This window comes from Panthera leo, chromosome C2 (assembly GCF_018350215.1).
Source record: "Panthera leo isolate Ple1 chromosome C2, P.leo_Ple1_pat1.1, whole genome shotgun sequence".
Classification (NCBI taxonomy): domain Eukaryota; kingdom Metazoa; phylum Chordata; class Mammalia; order Carnivora; family Felidae; genus Panthera; species Panthera leo.
In genome coordinates this window covers 132697233-132715235 of record NC_056687.1, presented here as the reverse complement: position 1 = coordinate 132715235, position 18003 = coordinate 132697233, and the positions used below count along the sequence as shown (strand labels likewise).

The 18003-nt window shown below is 37.0% G+C and overlaps 1 protein-coding gene and 1 pseudogene across 7 annotated transcripts in view; both read left to right on the top strand.

Moving 5' to 3' along the window:
- The window catches only part of ANKRD28 (ankyrin repeat domain 28), a 197848-nt gene that overhangs the window by 74444 nt on the left and 105401 nt on the right, over positions 1 to 18003 (top strand). For 4 of the 7 annotated variants that reach the window (XM_042903092.1, XM_042903087.1, XM_042903088.1 and 1 more), the window contains one exon: positions 3339 to 3422. In XM_042903092.1, coding sequence (XP_042759026.1) covers positions 3409 to 3422 — 14 coding nt within the window. In that variant the 5' untranslated portion in view covers positions 3339 to 3408. Of the gene's footprint in view, positions 1 to 632; positions 2205 to 3338; positions 3423 to 18003 lie in introns of those variants that run through there. The other 3 variants (XM_042903089.1, XM_042903085.1, XM_042903094.1) reach the window with 3 other exon arrangements.
- LOC122230377 lies at positions 6580 to 16443 on the top strand (annotated as a pseudogene).

Here is an 18003-nt window from a genome sequence, read left to right as displayed (position 1 = left end):
GTTTTATGCCGCTATTTAACGGATTTAAGGCTTTATTCCATTTCCAGATGGGAAGGTGGAATTATTTAATTTCTTCAGTGAAATTCAGATGATCCACAGAAGCTTAGAGCTAGGATTTTTACATTATGAAATTTTTGTTTTTTCCCTTTAAAATATGACATGATTGATTAAATTCAACAACAGAAATTGTAAATTTTAAATTTCTGTGCTTAAACTTTTTTGCATTTTTGAAAATAAATGCATCTGGTATATTAAAAATGATCTTGGTAAAAAAATAAAATCTCAGATTTGTGTTTTTCTGTTATCATAAAATATTTCTCCATCTCTTTTATGGGTCCACTGCAGACATTCTTATTGCAGTTGTCATTTATAGGGTTAAACATTTGCTATATTGTAACATACGAAAGCAGTTAAGCTGTTTGGAATTGTTTACTTGCTAAAACCAGTGTTAGTCAGCAGAGGCAGTACACCAGATTTCCTTGTGGCTTTTAGTGGAAAATGTTAAAAGCGCACTCATTTTTCAGTTATAGAATTTTTCAGTTTGATCTGGATTAGTCACAGAACTGGCATGAACCTTCTAATTGTGAAGGCTGTCCAAATGCACTATTTTTTTCTCCTGCTAGAGGAAGTTACATCCCCGAGCAGTAGCTCAGATCTCTGGTAAGTGTAACATGTGAGCATTACTAGGCATTTCATCCTGCGGTTCTGCAGTCTTTGCTATTCAGACTGTTGCTCAGTTGGAATGCTTCTGTGGGGCCGATCCTGAGGTTCTGTAGAGATTTTTTAAGGACCTATTTGGAGGTATCAGTGGCCGTTTTGCAAGATCATCTGGGGAACAGGAAAACATCTGAAATCTACTGAAAAGGATAACTGTAGCGGTTTTCACAGTGGAAGGAAACTATATTGGCACAGAGCAGATGATTGAATAAAGTAGTTGGCTCAAAGAAGATGCACAGTCTGCTGTTTTTTCCTGTGAATGAAGACTATTTAATGGAAGCTGTATTCATGTGGAGATCAAAGGAAACACTGGAATGATAAACTACTGGGCTTTTCTCTCTCTTTTTTTAAATGAAAAGCCTGAAGCAGTAATTTGAGCTCAAATGCCTTCTAATTCCTTCGCAGCCTGCCTGTTCCGTTAGGATCCTCTGCTAACACTATTTCTGCCTGGTGCTGTGCCCTTTTGCTGGAGCAGCCACAGACAACTGCCTGATGGAGAAAGAATGAACGCTCTGCCTTGCTTATGCTATCGATGGGAATAAAGCTATCTGTGTTTCTTCTTTATATGGGATATCTGGATTAATCAAGCTGTATTCTAGTACCAAGAGTCCTATTGTCTCTTGGGGTCTGACTCATCGCATGTAAATGTACTGCAGCTTTGCTATTAATGCAGAGTGTTGTTGTTTTTTTTCTTTCCCAAACACAGAAAGAATTGTCAACCTCTGAGCTTCATTTTAAGAATTTATGCTGAGCTCTAGATATTTTTTTTTTCCTCTGGATAGTATCTGCTTTAAACCAGAAGCTGAAGAAATGAAGACAAATTAGAAGTGGAAACAGAATAGTGAGATTTTTTTTTTTTTTTTCCAATTATAAGCAAGTCAGCTACTGGTAACTATATGACCTTGCAGGCAAGAGTGGGTATAGCTGTAATCCTCTCTGTCACAGTAGTTGTTTCTCATTTCATTCTGTATTGTGTGGTGTTGTCACCCCAAACAATAATCTTTTTATGCAAGTAAATTTCTGTGAGACAGAGAGCAATATGATTATTTTGGTAAGGGAAAAATATTTTTAGATGAGCTTGTACTGGACTCCGTTTTAGTTAGTGACATGTTGATATGAAATTTCTTTTAAGTATTACAGTAACCCAACAGAAAATAACAGAATTTTGTTGTTTTTAGGAAGTTATGTTATGTAGTCATAATTTTAAACTTCAGTTTTTCTGATAGTACTTACTAACTTTAAAAAACCAGCTGCGCTGTTCAGAGAATGATCCTAAGTGTTGTACAGAAGAGGAGGAAAAACTATTTGTGCTCTTCCAACTGTGACTTTTATCACATAGCTTGGAATTTAGTGTTTTAAAAGAGCGAATGAGTCGAGTGTGTATTGTTGTTTTGGAGGAGGTAGAAGATGAATCTCCTGCATTCATTTCTAAATTGCCACAGGAAAATAAATCCCCACATTCACCACCACCTTCTGGAAGTGTATTGGTAAGATATGAGAGTTTATGTTTATTATCTTCTACTGAACTAATGGGGTAAATTTTATCTTTTAAGAATAAACATAAGGTAGCTTCCACTCGTTTTATTAAAAACCCAAATAAAAGCAGTATAGGTATGTAAATATGATGCAGTATTACTTGTGTATAAAATGGACACAGTTTTGGTTTTTACTTCTTCAGACGTTTAGCTAACATTCTCAGACTTTCCTTACTATGTATTACTCTCTTACAAAGACTTTTTAAAAAATAATTTGAGAATTGTAGTCCTGGCAACCACGTTTCTGTTTTCATTTTGTGGTTTTAAAAAATGATGTAATGAGAATGAGGAACTGTATGTTTTAGGAAAGGTTTACTACTGCTAGCAACACCGAGGCACAACCTTTTCTGTAATGAATTTTATGTATTTACATGCAGCACTTTTATATGAAAAAGAATCAGACTTCCTTAACCTTATTTTTAATGCTGTTGTCAATTGGTTTGTTTGACTAGTATAATATGATACCTTATCAAAGAGACTGTTGTTGATTAAGAAATTGTTATATTTAGACATGCACGTGTTTGCCTCTTCGTGTTATTCAGGTATATGCTATTTTTTGGTCTTTGAATAATAGTGATTTTCATCAATTGCCAGATTTTCTTTCTTCGGGTTTAAATCTGTGTAACAGGTAATGCTAACCCATGCAAGTTATTGAATGCCCCAAACAGAACTTTTCAAAAAGGCCTGCCTTCATGGGCATCAGTGTGGCCTGGCAATGGCTTGTTTGACAACTTATGTCCCCCAAGTAGATGTTGAGATGTCACACTTGTATTTGGAAGAGACTTTGTTTTTACCATATATATGAACAAAAGGCTTCTACTCAGGTTTGATTGTGTTTATTGTACTACCTAATTTTGGCCATACTGAATTGATTTTTTTTTTTTTTTAATTAGGCCTTTTTTATTCAAGGAGGAATCCTGTACTTTCATACAATTTGACTCAATAAAAGTATTGGTTAATGTCAAAAACAAATTGATTATTGTTGCTAAAGAGAAGAAAAATTTTAGGTTTAAAAATTATGTGGAAATATCTTTAGAATTATCCATGCAGTGTGATTAATATTTTTATTACTCTCTTGTGTTTTAGCCATCACTGGTGCAAGCTATATTTAATGGAGATCCTGATGAAGTTCGAGCACTAATATTTAAGAAAGAAGATGTTAACTTTCAGGTAAAACAATTAATTCACTGATACTGGCCTTTAAATCTACTTATAAAAACTCTTTTCTAGAATTATGACTTTGTTAAAAAAGACGTAACAGTTCTGTAACAGTTGTTTTAAATGAGGGCAGAGGGTCTTGAAGTAGTTGCCTCAAAAGAAGGGGACTGGGTGTATATTCAGGGTAAAAACTAACACAAGAGGACTAGGAACCAGTGAGGGTCCTTTGTTTCCACAGCTTTTTACTTGGGAATATTTTACAGAAAAGTTGAAACAATATTCTGAATACCCACATACACTCCACGTAGATCCAGCAGTGAGAACATTTTGCCACATTTGCTTTCCCTCTCATATTTACACATATTTTATATACAGACACATACGGTTTTTTCTTTTGCTGAATCCATTTGAAAGTAAGTTGTGGACATCGTGACATTTGACTGTTAAATACTTGTATGCATTTTAGATGAGGGTTCTTTTTTGTGAACTCTAAAAGACATTTCTATTAAGTTTATAATAGATCGAATTTGTTTTCTGTAAATAAGTATGGTAAGCATTATACACAGACTCATCTGTTTGAGCCTCTCAGTAAAGAAAGACATATTGTTTGAAAAGTCTCCAAACTGAAAGATGTAGTGGATTTAACATTCAGGACTGACATGAGAGACAGTTTTATACAGATTGGGCATATGGATAATTTTCTGTTTCTCTAGTGGCCAGTAGTTTCTTTAATTTACTGAATTGAGGCTAAAGATATATAATTTACTATAGTAAGATCTAATTCATTAATGTGTATATTTTTACGGGAAACAGGTTGACAGTACATTCTTCATACATAATTCAGTCCTCTGAATTATTGTGGTGAGGGGGTCATGATTCATAAAGTTGCCATAGCAACACCAAAACAGATGACCTAAAATGATTGGTAGTTCTGCAAAAGCCTGCAAGGTCATCTCAAGCTCTCATCTTTCTTTCATTCTTTCATACAGTACTACTGTGATAATGTTAAGTAGATATAAAAAGTATTAATCTTTTAAAAGTTGGATTATCCAAATAAATTTAATCTTTAGCTAAAATGGTTCATTCTAACATTAGAGTGATCAAAATGCTATTACTACATTTTTTTTAAACCTTCCTAAATGAATTGCCTTTAAATTTATATTTATTGGAAACATGCACCTAATTCAGGATATATTTATTTATTTTAAATGGAGTGCCTGGTTACTTTACCTAATTGGGGTGTTCTGAAGAGTCTATTTTTTTCTTAGGACAGAAAATAGTTACAGGGGTATAGAGTTAATGAAAAGGAAAAAAATGGCTTTCTGTTCTGTTGAACTCTAGTTTTTTGGGTTTGTTTGCTAGTTTTCTTAATAGTACTAACAAATCTTATCTTGGTGAGAAAGTTTGGACTATAATGCTACTTACCATGATTAATTTCCCTGTCATTATGCAGTCTCATAGCCAACACTGTTTTCTGCTATATTGATCAAATTATTTTAAATTTTTAAAAATTACTCAGAATCATCTTGAGCATAAGTTTATTCTACTGTGATGTCCTTGGAAACTATTGTGTATGTGTCATTAGTGTGTCACCCCAAACATTTATGATTTTTAGCCTCTACTTATAGATTCCTTTCTTTACTTGCTTTTAACCACCACTTCTTTTTTTTTTTCTTCAATATATGAAATTTATTGTCAAATTGGTTTCCATACAACACCCAGTGCTCATCCCAAAAGGTGCCCTCCTCAATACCCATCACCCACCCTCCCCTCCCTCCCTCCCTCCCTCCCTCCCCCCATCAACCCTCAGTTTGTTCTCAGTTTTTAAGAGTCTCTTATGCTTTGGCTCTCTCCCACTCTAACCTCTTTTTCTTTTTTTTTTCCCCTTCCCCTCCCCCATGGGTTTCTGTTAAGTTTCTCAGGATCCACATGAGAGTGAAAACATATGGTATCTGTCTTCCTCTGTATGGCTTATTTCACTTAGCATCACACTCTCCAGTTCCATCCACGTTGCTACAAAGGGCCATATTTCGTTCTTTCTCATTGCCATGTAGTACTCCATTGTGTATATAAACCACAATTTCTTTATCCATTCATCAGTTGATGGACATTTAGGCTCTTTCCATAATAACCACCATTTCTTAACATCTCCTAGCTGGTGCCCTTACTGTGACTTAGGGCAGAACTAAAAGGTTAGTACTTCAAATCAGTAGGCTTTTCTTGAGGGTGGGTGACTTCAGTAGTCTTCAGTGATTCATGGGTTTTTGACAAGTTATTCTACAGCTGCTTTTACGTCTTTTCTCATGTGACTCTTAGTAGTTGAGAGTATTGTCATAATTTTACAATTTGTTAAATCTGTGATCTGAGTTAAATCTGTGATTGTTGGTAGGTAATAAAGTATGTTTAAGCTTTATGTCAGTGTGACAGTGGTGTTTTTTTAAAAATAATTTTATTTAAATAAGTAATTGAGAATAACATCTCTTTGAAACGTACAGTTTTTGAAGTTGTTTTTATCAGTTTTTAGAATGGGTATACAAATTCAGATTTGTTTCTGTACTGTTAAATGAACATTGTATTTTTTTAGATTTAGTTTCTTCAGTCATGTCCTGAAGTTTTGGATACTGTGAATCACCAAATAGCATTTTTCTTAGTAACATACCTAAATTGATTTTTAACAAAACTCTTAATTTAAAATACATGTGTATTATTTGGTTGAGAAGGAAGTCTTCTGTTGTGGAGGCTTAGGTAAGATGATTTCACTAGAAATGCTGGAGTTCTGGTGGCTCAGTTGCTTAAACGTCCAGCTCTTGATTTTGGCTCAGGTCATGATCTAACGGTTCCTGAGTTTGGGTCCTGCATCGGACTCTGCACTAGCAGCGTAGAGCCTGCTTGGGATTCTCTCTCCCTGCTTCTCCCCTGCTCATGCGTGTGCGCTCTCTTCTCTCTCTCTCTCTCTCTCTCTCTCTCTCTCAAATAAATTTTTAAAAATGTTGGAGTTTCATATTTGGAGGCTTTGGGCCACAAGTAATTGAGTGCCTAACTAAATACAGGTTTATTGCTTTTATAATAATTTACTCTAGAGGAAGGCAGTTTGGTTGGTTAAGATCGTACTGTCAGAGCTCTGGGTGAGTGGCTCTGTGAGGCTTTAAGCTTTCTTCTCCTAGTAGAGATGACTGATGCATTTTGTGCTTATGACACACAGCCAAAGAAATGGAAAGGGGACTCTCCCTGTAAGTTTCCTTTTTCTTTGTATTTTTAATCAAGCAAAACTATCTTTTTCCAAATCCCCTCCAAACTCCCCCTGAGATTGGATTGGTTACTGGCTTACTCTAAACCAATCCACCAGCAAAGGTAGAATGGGATTAGCGTTTTGCTTAGATTAGTCATTGTTTTTCACCTGGTTCATCCCCTGGGACAAGAATAGAGGCTTATCATCACTGGTTATATTACCATTCCATATGTGGAGAAAATTCGCATTTTCATAGGAAGGCATAAAGGGGAAATAGTTGTTTCGGTAGTAACCTAATAGAAGATTTTTGATTGCCTAGAAGCAGTTGAAGTAGCAAACTTTTGGAAAAATAAGTTACCTGGTTATGGAAGAAACACTGTTAATCAAAAAGGTGATACTGTCAAAAATTTATGAAAGCAGAGTGGTATGTATATATAGTGTAAAGAACAATTGGAATTTAAGTTATTAGACCTAAGTACTCCTGTTTTCTTACCTTATTGCCTGTATATACTACTTGAGCAAATCCGTTTAAGTTCTTTGAGGCTCTCTTTTGTTATAAAATGCGTGGATTACAATAATGGCTTTCAGGGTGTTTGCCTCTCCAAATTTAAGATGCTCTAAGGTGTGCCTGGGTGGCTCAGTAGATTAAGGGGTTAAGCATCCAACTTGGGCTCAGAACTCAGGTCATGATCTTACATTCATGAATTTGAGCCCCACATCAGGCTGTCTGTTAGCACAGAGCCTGCTTTGGAGCCTCTCTCTGCCCCCTCCCCTGCATGCCTCTCAAAATTAAATCAGATAAACATTTAAAAAAAATTTTTTAAGATGGTCTAAAAATTCTGAATGACCTTGAATGACCTCCTGCTTTTGCCCAGAAGGTTTCATTTGTATTTCTAAATATATGTAGCCAAAATAATAATTATTGTTATTTCCTTTCCCGAGGATTTAGTAGAACTTAATGCCCTATTGTAGAGTCCAAATAATTTAGTCTAAAATATCAATAACATATTTCAGAGGAAAGGTCTGACTTTGTCAGAAAATTATTTCTACACAAAGAAATTGTTTTCCTGTATCCAGAGTGATAGAAATTGGTGTTAATTATAGAATTTTATTTCAGAGACAGTGATATGCCTAAATCTTTTTATGTTATGATTCAGTTCATACAACAATCTTGTAATGTTGGTAGGTTAGCATTTACATTCCACTAATAGATAACAAAACTACAATTCAGAAAGGTTAAATATCTCCAGGACCAGTAAGTATAGCAGGAACAGGAATTTGAACCCATGTCAGACTTGATAGTAACTGGGAAAATAAAGTAAATTGGAGAGAGAGAAATAGTTTTTTTCTTTTGTCAAATAGTGCCATAAAGCAGTAATGGTTCAGAAGTGGATTTTCCCCCAAAAAGTTAGGTCGATTCTATGGACTCCTATCTTTTAAACTGTAATTCAAGTGGATTCCTAATTTTCATGATACCAAGTGCTGTTAATGTTAGCATTGCAAATGAGTGACTACATAAGCCTCCCTGATGTCTTAATTTTTGGCTGGATAAAAATGTCATTCAAGATAATACCAAACTAGAGGTAATTATAATTTAGCCAATGCTGTTCTCAGTATTCAAAACAGGAATGCTTAGATTATGAGTGACCCTTTTTAAACACAAAAGAGTTGATTTAAGAGCTAGTCAATAAGTAGATCTTCCCTATATCTACCATATAACTTAGTATTTTTGAAAATGCTATCTTGTATATTTTATTAGCTTCTGAATTTAGCTTTGTCATTCAAAGTATTTTGGGATTGATTTGCCAAAATAGCCTTCCAAATTATTAACATCGTTAAGCTTTCAAAAGTACTTTCTGGGATCATTGAAATGATGTTGATTTTACTTTGTCAGATGAAGTGCTCAGCAAATCTATATATACACATCATACAAACAGATCATTAGTTTTCATTATTATTATAATAATATTGTTGGCAGTTAACACAAAGTAGTAAACCCTGAGTTTACACAGGTTGCCTGAATTCTACCCACCCCCATCCTTCACTGTGTTCTCTAGTCTTTTCTGGAAATTAACAAGAAATGCTCTAATCTTTTTTTTTTTTTTTTTTTTTTAATTTTTTTTTTTTCAACGTTTTTTATTTATTTTTGGGACAGAGAGAGACAGAGCATGAACGGGGGAGGGGCAGAGAGAGAGGGAGACACAGAATCGGAAACAGGCTCCAGGCTCCGAGCCATCAGCCCAGAGCCTGACGCGGGGCTCGAACTCACAGACCGCGAGATCGTGACCTGGCTGAAGTCGGACGCTTAACCGACTGCGCCACCCAGGCGCCCCATGAAATGCTCTAATCTTTAACCAGTCTTTCTTGTGGCCACATGTCACTTCTGCTGGCTGTCAGTATACCACACTGTTGGTGTTCTAAGTTCTTAAAACCTCTTCACTCAGTTACTTGAGGTCATGTGCACTCTCTGCCCTAAAATTGTACATGTGCACATGGTCTTTTTTAGCTACTTACAGTAATTAGTAATGGAACCTGTGACCAACCCTTCAACCCCTTCTCAAGTGTACCCACCCAACTTCTAGCTGGCTTCCATGGAACATTGAGTAGTAAGGGGGGGAGTGAAGAAGAGCAAGGAACCAACTCAGTTAACACCCAGGAGAGAATTCCTCTATAGTTTCTAGGTGCCTAGAGATGACACCTCTCCTCTATTCTTGCCAGTGCTTCTAGCATCTAGCCTCAGATTTTTAAATTTTCTTCACCAATGGTCAGTTTTCCCCCAAGATCTTAAATGAGTTTACATCCTGTCATTGTGACTATAAATGGCTTTGGAAGATTCTGAAACAAAGAAGGTATTATCTAATGAAACTAGCTGTTTTTGCAGCTAGAGACTGATGGTGACTTATTTTTATATTCCATTCATGTATTGTTTTTTATTTAGCATATACACATTCTGAATCTTTCATTTTTCATCTCCAATATATTTGGGGAATATATATTGGGAATGTAGTATATTAGTCCATATTAGTAATGAGAACTTCTCATTTTTCTTTATAGCCACATCATTTTCCATTGTTTATAATGTAATTTATTTAACTAGTCCCCTTTTAGAGAGCATTTGGATTATTTTAAATCTTGCTAATTGGAAATAAATTGAGATCTTTTCACCAAGAAAACAAAAATTCTGCTTCAGTGGACATGCAAAAATTTTGGAATGTTTATAGTTATTATAAATTATTAAATTATCATCTTTCCAAATAGACTAAATGTCCTCTTAGTTCTTTGAAGCAATTTTACTGGACATGTATAAATAAATAGATGTTGGGTAAACAGTGATATGTTTTTTTTAAAGTTTATTTATTTTGAGAGAGGGAGAGAGAGTGTGTGCACACATGCTCAGAAAGGAGCAGAAAGAGAGGGAGAGAGAGAATCCCAAGCAGGCTCCGCACTGTCAGTACAGAGCCCAGCGCGGGGCTCGAACTCAGGACCTGTGAAATCATGACCTGAGCTGAAACCAAGAGTCGGACACTTAACTGATTGAGCTACCCAGGTACCCCAACTGTGATATTTTTAATAGAGATCAGGTACTTTTACTTGCATAGTCTGAAATAATGCTGATGAGTTTTTATACTCATAACTGTATATAAGTAATATGTTAGGTAGTATAACAAAAATGGCATAAATTCTGTCCTAAATTTTAGACAGAGCTAAAGTTACTAATTGGTCTGTTAGTCTCAGCTAGTACCTCAGCCTTTTTTTTTTTTTTTTTTTTTTTTTTTAGGTTTTAGTGAGGTATAATTGATATACAATGAATTACATATATTTCAATTATACTGTTTCATAAATTTTGACATATGCATATACCTGTGAAACCTTCACCATAATCAAGGTAGCTAATGCTTCCATCACTTCCAAAAGATTCCATTTGCCCCTCCATAACCTCTGATTTGCTTTGTATCCCTACAGATTAATTTGTATTTTCTAGAGCTTTATATAAATGAGATTATACAATATGTCTTCCTTTTGTCTGGCATTTTTTCACTCAGCATAATTATTTTGAATCTCACATGTTGTGGCATGGTATTAACAGTTCTTTTCTGTTGCTGAGTAGTATTCCATTGTAACTATAAACACAATTTGTTTATCCACTTAACTATCGATGGACATTTGAGTTGTTTCCCGTTTTCATCTATTACGAATAAAGCTATGATGAACCTTTCTGTACAAGTCTTTGTATGAATATAGGCTTTCCTTTCTCTTGGGTAAATGTCTAGTGGTGGAAAGGTCAGACCATATGGTAGGTATCTATATGTTTAACTTTTTAAGAAATTGCTGGCTGTTTCCAAATTGGTTGTATCATTATACATTCCCACCACCAAGACATGAGAATGCCAGTTTTTCCACATTCTCACCAATATTTGGTAAGGTCAGTCTTTTCTAATCTTAAAAATTCTAATAGATGTGTATCCATCCCACAGTGTATCTCATTGTAGTTTTAATTTACATTTCTGTGATGACTAATGATATTGAACATCTTTTCATGTGCCTCTTGGCAATCTGTATATCTATCCTCTTTGGTGAAGTGTCTTTCAAATGTTTTTGCTAGTTTCTTTGTTTTTTTTTTCCCCCCTTAATTGGATTGTTTTCTTGCTCTCGAGTTTTGAGAGTTCTTTGTATGTTCTGGATACAAGTACTCAATCTGTGGTTGTGTTTTCATTCTCTTAAGAATGTATTTGAAGAGCAGAAGTTTTAAATTTTGTTGATGTCCAGTTTATCAGTTTATTCTGTTATGGATTGTGGTTTTGGTGTTGTATCTAAAAAGATCTCTATCTCCGCATCATGTAGATTTTCTTTGTATCTCCCAGAAGTTTTGTATTTTACATTTAGATCTACAGACTATTTTGAGTTAATATTTGCATATTATGCAAGGTATATGCCAAAGTTCACTTTTTTAATATGTAGATATATTCAGTTCTTAGATACTTGTGGAAAAACAAGACTATTTCACTGAATTGTCTTTGTGTCTTTATTAAGTCAGTTGTTAATGCCAGTGCCATACTGTTGTGATATGGTAGCATTTTATAATAAGTCTTGAAATCATCAACTTTTTTCTTTTTCAAAATTGTGTGAGTACTTAGTGTTTTTATATATATTTTAGAATCAGCTTGTCCGTCTCTGGGGAGAAAATTGGACTATGTTGATCTGTAGGTGAAGTTGGCAAAAATTAACATCTTAACAATATTGAGTCTTCTCACCCAGCTCTCCATTTATTTAGGTCATTTTTAATTTCTCTCAGCAGATTTTGTAATTTCAGTGTGGATGGCCTTTTTACATACTTTGTTAAATTTATATTTTACAAATTTTGTTCTTACTATAAATGGTATTTAATTCAAAATATGTTAAATATCCAGTACTGCTGAGGTAAGTTTCTTTTTGAGTACTCTCTCCAGTGCTCCAGGAAACACAAGTTTTTTACCCTGGCTGGCGGGAACAGATTACTTCCCTGTATGCAATCCAGGCACTATTCCTTCAAAATCCATGTATCCTCACTGGTGATGCTATCACCTCCAACTTGGCAAAATTTATTTTTTTGCTGTGTGTGTGTGTGTGTGTGTGTGTGTGTGTGTGTGTGTGTGTGTGTGTATGAGAGAGAGAGAGAGAGAGAGAGAATCTTGCATATTACAATGATTATGGCCTTCCAAAGGATTAAACTGTAGAAATTAGATAGATACACAGTAGTAGTAAAATTTCATGAGGGCAGTTAGGAAAAATAAAGTATCAAAAACCTCCTGGATTAGGATGATAAGGAGAAAATGGTTGAGAAGCACTACTTTAATTGCTTTAGATGCTTCTTTTCACCAGACTTGGGTAGTATTTTTATACACTTGTGCTGCTCAGTACTTAGTTGAGTATACAAGTGCATAATCTGAAGATCTCTGGCATTTTCTAGCTGTACCATCCTCTCTCTGTTACTCTGTCCTGAGAATTCTAGTCCCTATTCTCCCCAGACTGTGGCATTACCTTACTTTGCCTTATTCTAATAGGACCTGGTATTGATATGTAAATTTGGGAGCACCTGGCTGGCTCACTTGGTAGAGCATGTGACTCTTGATCTTATGGTTGTGAGTTAAAGCCCCACGTTGGGCATGGAGCCTACCTAAAAAAAATAATAAAATAAAGATATGTAATTTTGGTGTTTTATTTTTTTACTGGGAAGAGCAAGTAAATCTTAGCATAGGAGTATCTGTTTACTGCTAAATCTATAGAAGAGGGTAAATTCAGTGTTTAAAATAGGATTCTTCCTATTGTCTTTTTAATATTACTACTGATAGAGCAATGTGTGGGTTACAACATGAATTAATACTTACATTCTAAACTTCCTAAATAGAATATGCTTGAGGGCAAGAACCATGCCTTCCATTTTGTAGGATAGGTAGCACTGGAAAGGGATCTTAGAAATTAAGTGGTTATATCATCTCTGTTAAAGATGAGACAAAACTAAAGTCTTGGAGTTTATTTGATTTGGTCACTTATATTTAGCAGAGATAGCATAAGAGCCTAGTTTTCTTAATGTCCAGTTTGTTTTCTGTCCATGTTGTCTCCATTGGTTTGTCACCCCTCAATTCTGCCTAGTGGTTTCACATTACAGTAAGTTTCTTAGCTTTTGTCCTATAGCTATTAAGTATGTAAACTCTTAGTAAATACCTGCTAGCTTAATTTGGTATAACTTGGTATGTTGGTCCATTCCCTTGAAAAATTATGTGCCAGTTACTATGCTGGGTACTGGGGAGACAAGTCCAGTCATACATACTTTTTCCCCCTATTCTTCCCTGCTCTTTCCTGACTCAGGATATCGCTTGTGCCTGCGTTGTCTCCAATTCAGTCTTTGCTTCATCTTCAGTTTCTCTTTGTTCTTTAGGTTACCCCTGATAGTAGGCAGAATTCCTAAGATGGCCCAGAAGAATCTTACTCCCCCTCCATGTACATATCCTGTATAATTTTCTGTACTGTAAATATGATAGGATAGCACTCTTGTGATTACTTTATAACATTTGGCACAGTTGACTAGGAAGGTGAGATTAGCTGAGTAGACCTGACCTAATTACATGAACCCTTTAAATGTGGACCTAGGGGCGCCTGGGTGGCTCAGTCGGTTAAGCAGCCGACTTTGGCCCACGTCATGATCTCACAGTTCATGGGTTCAAGTCCTGCATCGGGTTCTGTGCTGACAGCTCAGAGCCTGGAGCCTGCTTTGGATTCTAGGTCTCCCTTTCTCTCTCTGCCTCTCCCTTCTGCTGCTCACACTCTGTCTCTTTCAAAAATAAATATTAAAAAAAAATTAAATGTGTATCTAGAGTCAGAAACAAAGACAGTAAGGGATTTGATGTGAGGCAGGTTCTGTGTTGCTGACTTTGAACATGGAGGGGAGCATGTGGACAAAGGCACTCTTCTGTAATAACTTTATCATTTGCAGTATTCTCTTGATGATCTGTCAGAGCATTGACTTTAAAGAGACAATGAGATGGGATATTCTACCGAGTTCTTTGTCAAGGGGACTAAATCCCATCTTGCCCCCAATGCTTAGGAATAGAAGTTGGTTCTAGGGAAGGCATTTAATAAAGTTCTTAGTGTTAGTTTCCCTGACCAACTAGAAAGCAGCTTTCATATTATTGTATTAACGTCCAAATCATCATCATTAAATAAAAGTAAAGTTTGCACAATTGCTGAACACACAGCACAGAAGCAGCACAGGAAATGATGGAAACTTCATAGGTGAAGAGGAGATGCTGGAAGCTGCCAGTCATTGTTAAAAGCTGCCTCATAAGCCCAGTGTATAGTTTTTGATAACATGGGGTTCACTCTTCATGTTGCCAGAGCAGTGCCACATATGAACAAATCTAAATAGCTGATATATTGGTAATTGTGCATAAACCAAGGTACCTGTAATAATCAAAAAGAAGCCCAGAAGAGAGAATTAAAGAAGAACAAAAAACGGTGCATGATGGTACGGGCTGCAGTTTTAAGGATGAAAGATCCCAAACAGATTATTCGGGACATGGAGAAATTGGATGAAATGGAGCTTAACCCAGTGCAGCAAACAGTTAAATGAGAAGGTGCTGAAGATAAGTGTAAAAAGCTGCGTGAAACCTTTTAACATATTCTACAACTCTGTGGAAGAGAATCTGGATATTTACAAAGAATTGAGAAAGCTAGAAGTAGAGTATGAACAGAAGAGGGCTCAACCTAGCCAATATTTTGATGCTGTCAAGAATGCTCAGCATGTGGAAGTGGAGAGCATTCCCTTGCCAGATATGCCACATGCTCCTTCCAACATTCTGATCCAGGACATTCCACTTCCTGGTGCCCAGCCACGCTCCATCCTTAAAACGTCCTCGCCTATGACCTTCAACGCAGGTAGTTTCTATATTTCCTCTTCTTGGACATGGTGTTCTACATTTGCCCCCTGGCAGAAAACCTCCTGGTCCTCCCCCTGGTCCACCACCTCCTCAAGTCTTGCAAATGTATGGCTGTAAAGTAGGCTTTGCTCTAGATCTTTCCCCCTCATAGGTGGGATGAAGACATTTTATATAGTCCTGAACTTGCTCACCAGGGTCATGATGATGATGTTTCCAGCACCAGTGAAGATGATGGTATTCTGAGGACATGGATCAAGATAAGCATGATGACAGTACTGATGACAGTGACACTGATGGGTCAGAAGGAGAAAGTGAAGGGTCTGAATTTGTGCACTGTGATGATAATGAAAGAGACAACAATGAAGAAAAAAAGTCAGGTCTGAGTGTAAGATTTGCACATATGCCTGGAAAATCAAGGAAGAAAAAGAACATGAAGGAGCTGACTCCTCTTCAAGCCATGATGCTTTAAATGGCAGGTCAGGAAGTCCCAGAGGAGGGACGAGCAGTAGAAGAAATTTCAGAGGATGATGATGAAGGTGATTCTGATGATTCTGAAGCGGAAAAGCAGTCACAAAAACAGCATAAAGAGGAATCTCTCTTTCTGATGGCACATTTCCCGCCTCTTCATAGCAGCAAGCTCCCACGCAGTCTGTTCCTCCTTCTCAGATACAAGCATCTCCCATGCCAGAACCACCTCCTCTTGGACCACCACCTGCTCCACCTTTACAGTCACCTGGACCACCTACTTGGCCTTCCTCCTGGACCACTTCCAGGAGCTCCTCCATTCCTGAGACCATCTGGAATGCCAGGGCTCCAAGGGCCTTTACCTTGACTTTTACCTCCAGGCCCACCCCCAGGCTGGCCCCCTGGCCCTCCCTCAGGTCCACTTCCAGGTCTGCCTCCTGGCCCTCCTCTTCGGGGGCCCCCACCAAGGCTACCTCCCCCTGCACCTCCAAGTATTCCTCCACCCTGTCCTGGCATGATGTGCTCACCTTTGGTGCCTCTACTTGGACCTGCCCCACCTGGGCTTTTCCCACCAGCTCCCTTGCTGAACCCGGGGGTTTTAAGTGCTCCACCCAACTTGATTCAGCAACCCAAGGCGGATGATACAAGCGCAGCCACCATTGAGAAGAAAGCCACAGCATCCATCAGTGCCAAGCCACGGATCACCAATCCCTAGGCGGAGATTACTTGATTTGTGCCCACTGCAATGAGGGTACATCAAGAGAATAAAGGGACCGCTGCTGCTCCCCAGAGAAAGTCAGAGGATGATTTTGCTGTGCCTCTTGCCAAAGCAGCCCCCAAATCTGGTCCATCTGTTCCCATTTCGGGGCAAACTAAGGATGATGTTTATGAAGCTTTCATGAAAGAAATGGAAGGACTACTGTGACAGCTTTTTTATTTTTAATTTTTTAAAATGTTTATTTTTGAGAGACAGAGCACAAGTGGGGGAGGGGCAGAGAGTGAGGGAGACACAGAATCCCAAACAGGCTCCAGGCTCTGAGCTGTCAGCACAGAGCCCAACGCGGGGCTCGAACCCACAGACCGTGAGATCGTGACCTGAGCTGAAGTCGGATGCTCAACCCACTGAGCCACCCAGGCGCCCCTGCCGTGACAGCTTTTAATGCCAGAACGGGTTTCTATTCGCATGTGTGGTTCATGGGGAAAGAGGCTCGTATTAAACTTAGTGAAAGAGCTGCCAGGGTATTTTTAAATTTCATTTCAAGAAATATCCTAAAATTTAGCCTTGTTCAGAATTTATTGCATATAAGAGAGAGTTATTTCATTCAGAATAGATTGGTTATTGAAGCCAGGCTGCTAACATCTATTCCCTTCTTACCACCATTTTCATCCCGTTTGTTTCCCTTCTCCAATTCTTTGGAAACATGGTCAGGGGATCTTTGTTACTTGTTTTGATTCTCTTCTTGTGTGCTATTGGCACTGGAGTAGAGATTTCTGAAAAAAGTTTATTTTACCCCATCTTGCCTTTTGTGTTTGACCTATTTTAATATTTTCTTGTAAATATTTTGTAATATTTTAGTAAAATGGGTTGCAATGTCATTTCCTATTACAAATCAAAATATGTGGGAAGAAATTGTACAGTTCTTTGATTAAAATTGTTTCCCACTGACCTAAACTTTGAGTGTTTCATGGAATAAATAAATAAATGTTTGACAAGAAAACAGCAACAGCAACAAAGTACCTGTAATAGCCAGAGTCAGATTTGGGAAAGGAAACAACTTCTCCCATCCCACCCAAATCATGTAGTCACAAAGAAAACATATTTTAATTTTTTTTTTTTCAACCTTTTTTATTTTTTTTTTTATTTTTGGGACAGAGAGAGACAGAGCATGAACGGGGGAGGGGCAGAGAGAGAGAGGGAGACACAGAATCGGAAACAGGCTCCAGGCTCCGAGCCATCAACCCAGAGCCTGACGCGGGGCTCGAACTCACGGACCGCGAGATCGTGACCTGGCTGAAGTCGGACGCTTAACCGACTGCGCCACCCAGGCGCCCCAAGAAAACATATTTTAATTACATAATCTTAAATTACCTAGGATGAAAGTGAGTGATTTAATTAATAATAGATTAATTACTAAATGAATAAACATTTTCCATAAAATTACAGTGACACATCTTGAGATATGTTTTTCTGTATCTTATTATAATTACTTGTTGTGTAAAACAGGTAAACAACATAAATATTTTAAACTAATAATGTACCATTGTTTTCTTTGGTAGTTTTTATACAGAACTAATGATTTGAATATTACTTACCACAGTGATTTAAATCATGTTCTCTTGTGCAAGCTCAATAAATTAATAATAAAGTTATTTTAGAATACATTTATCTCTGCATATGAGAAAAATATGATTTATAAAATGCTTTATGTCAAGTTTTTATCATTAGTTTGGAAGATAAATGTGTACAGTGAGGGTTTTGGGTTTT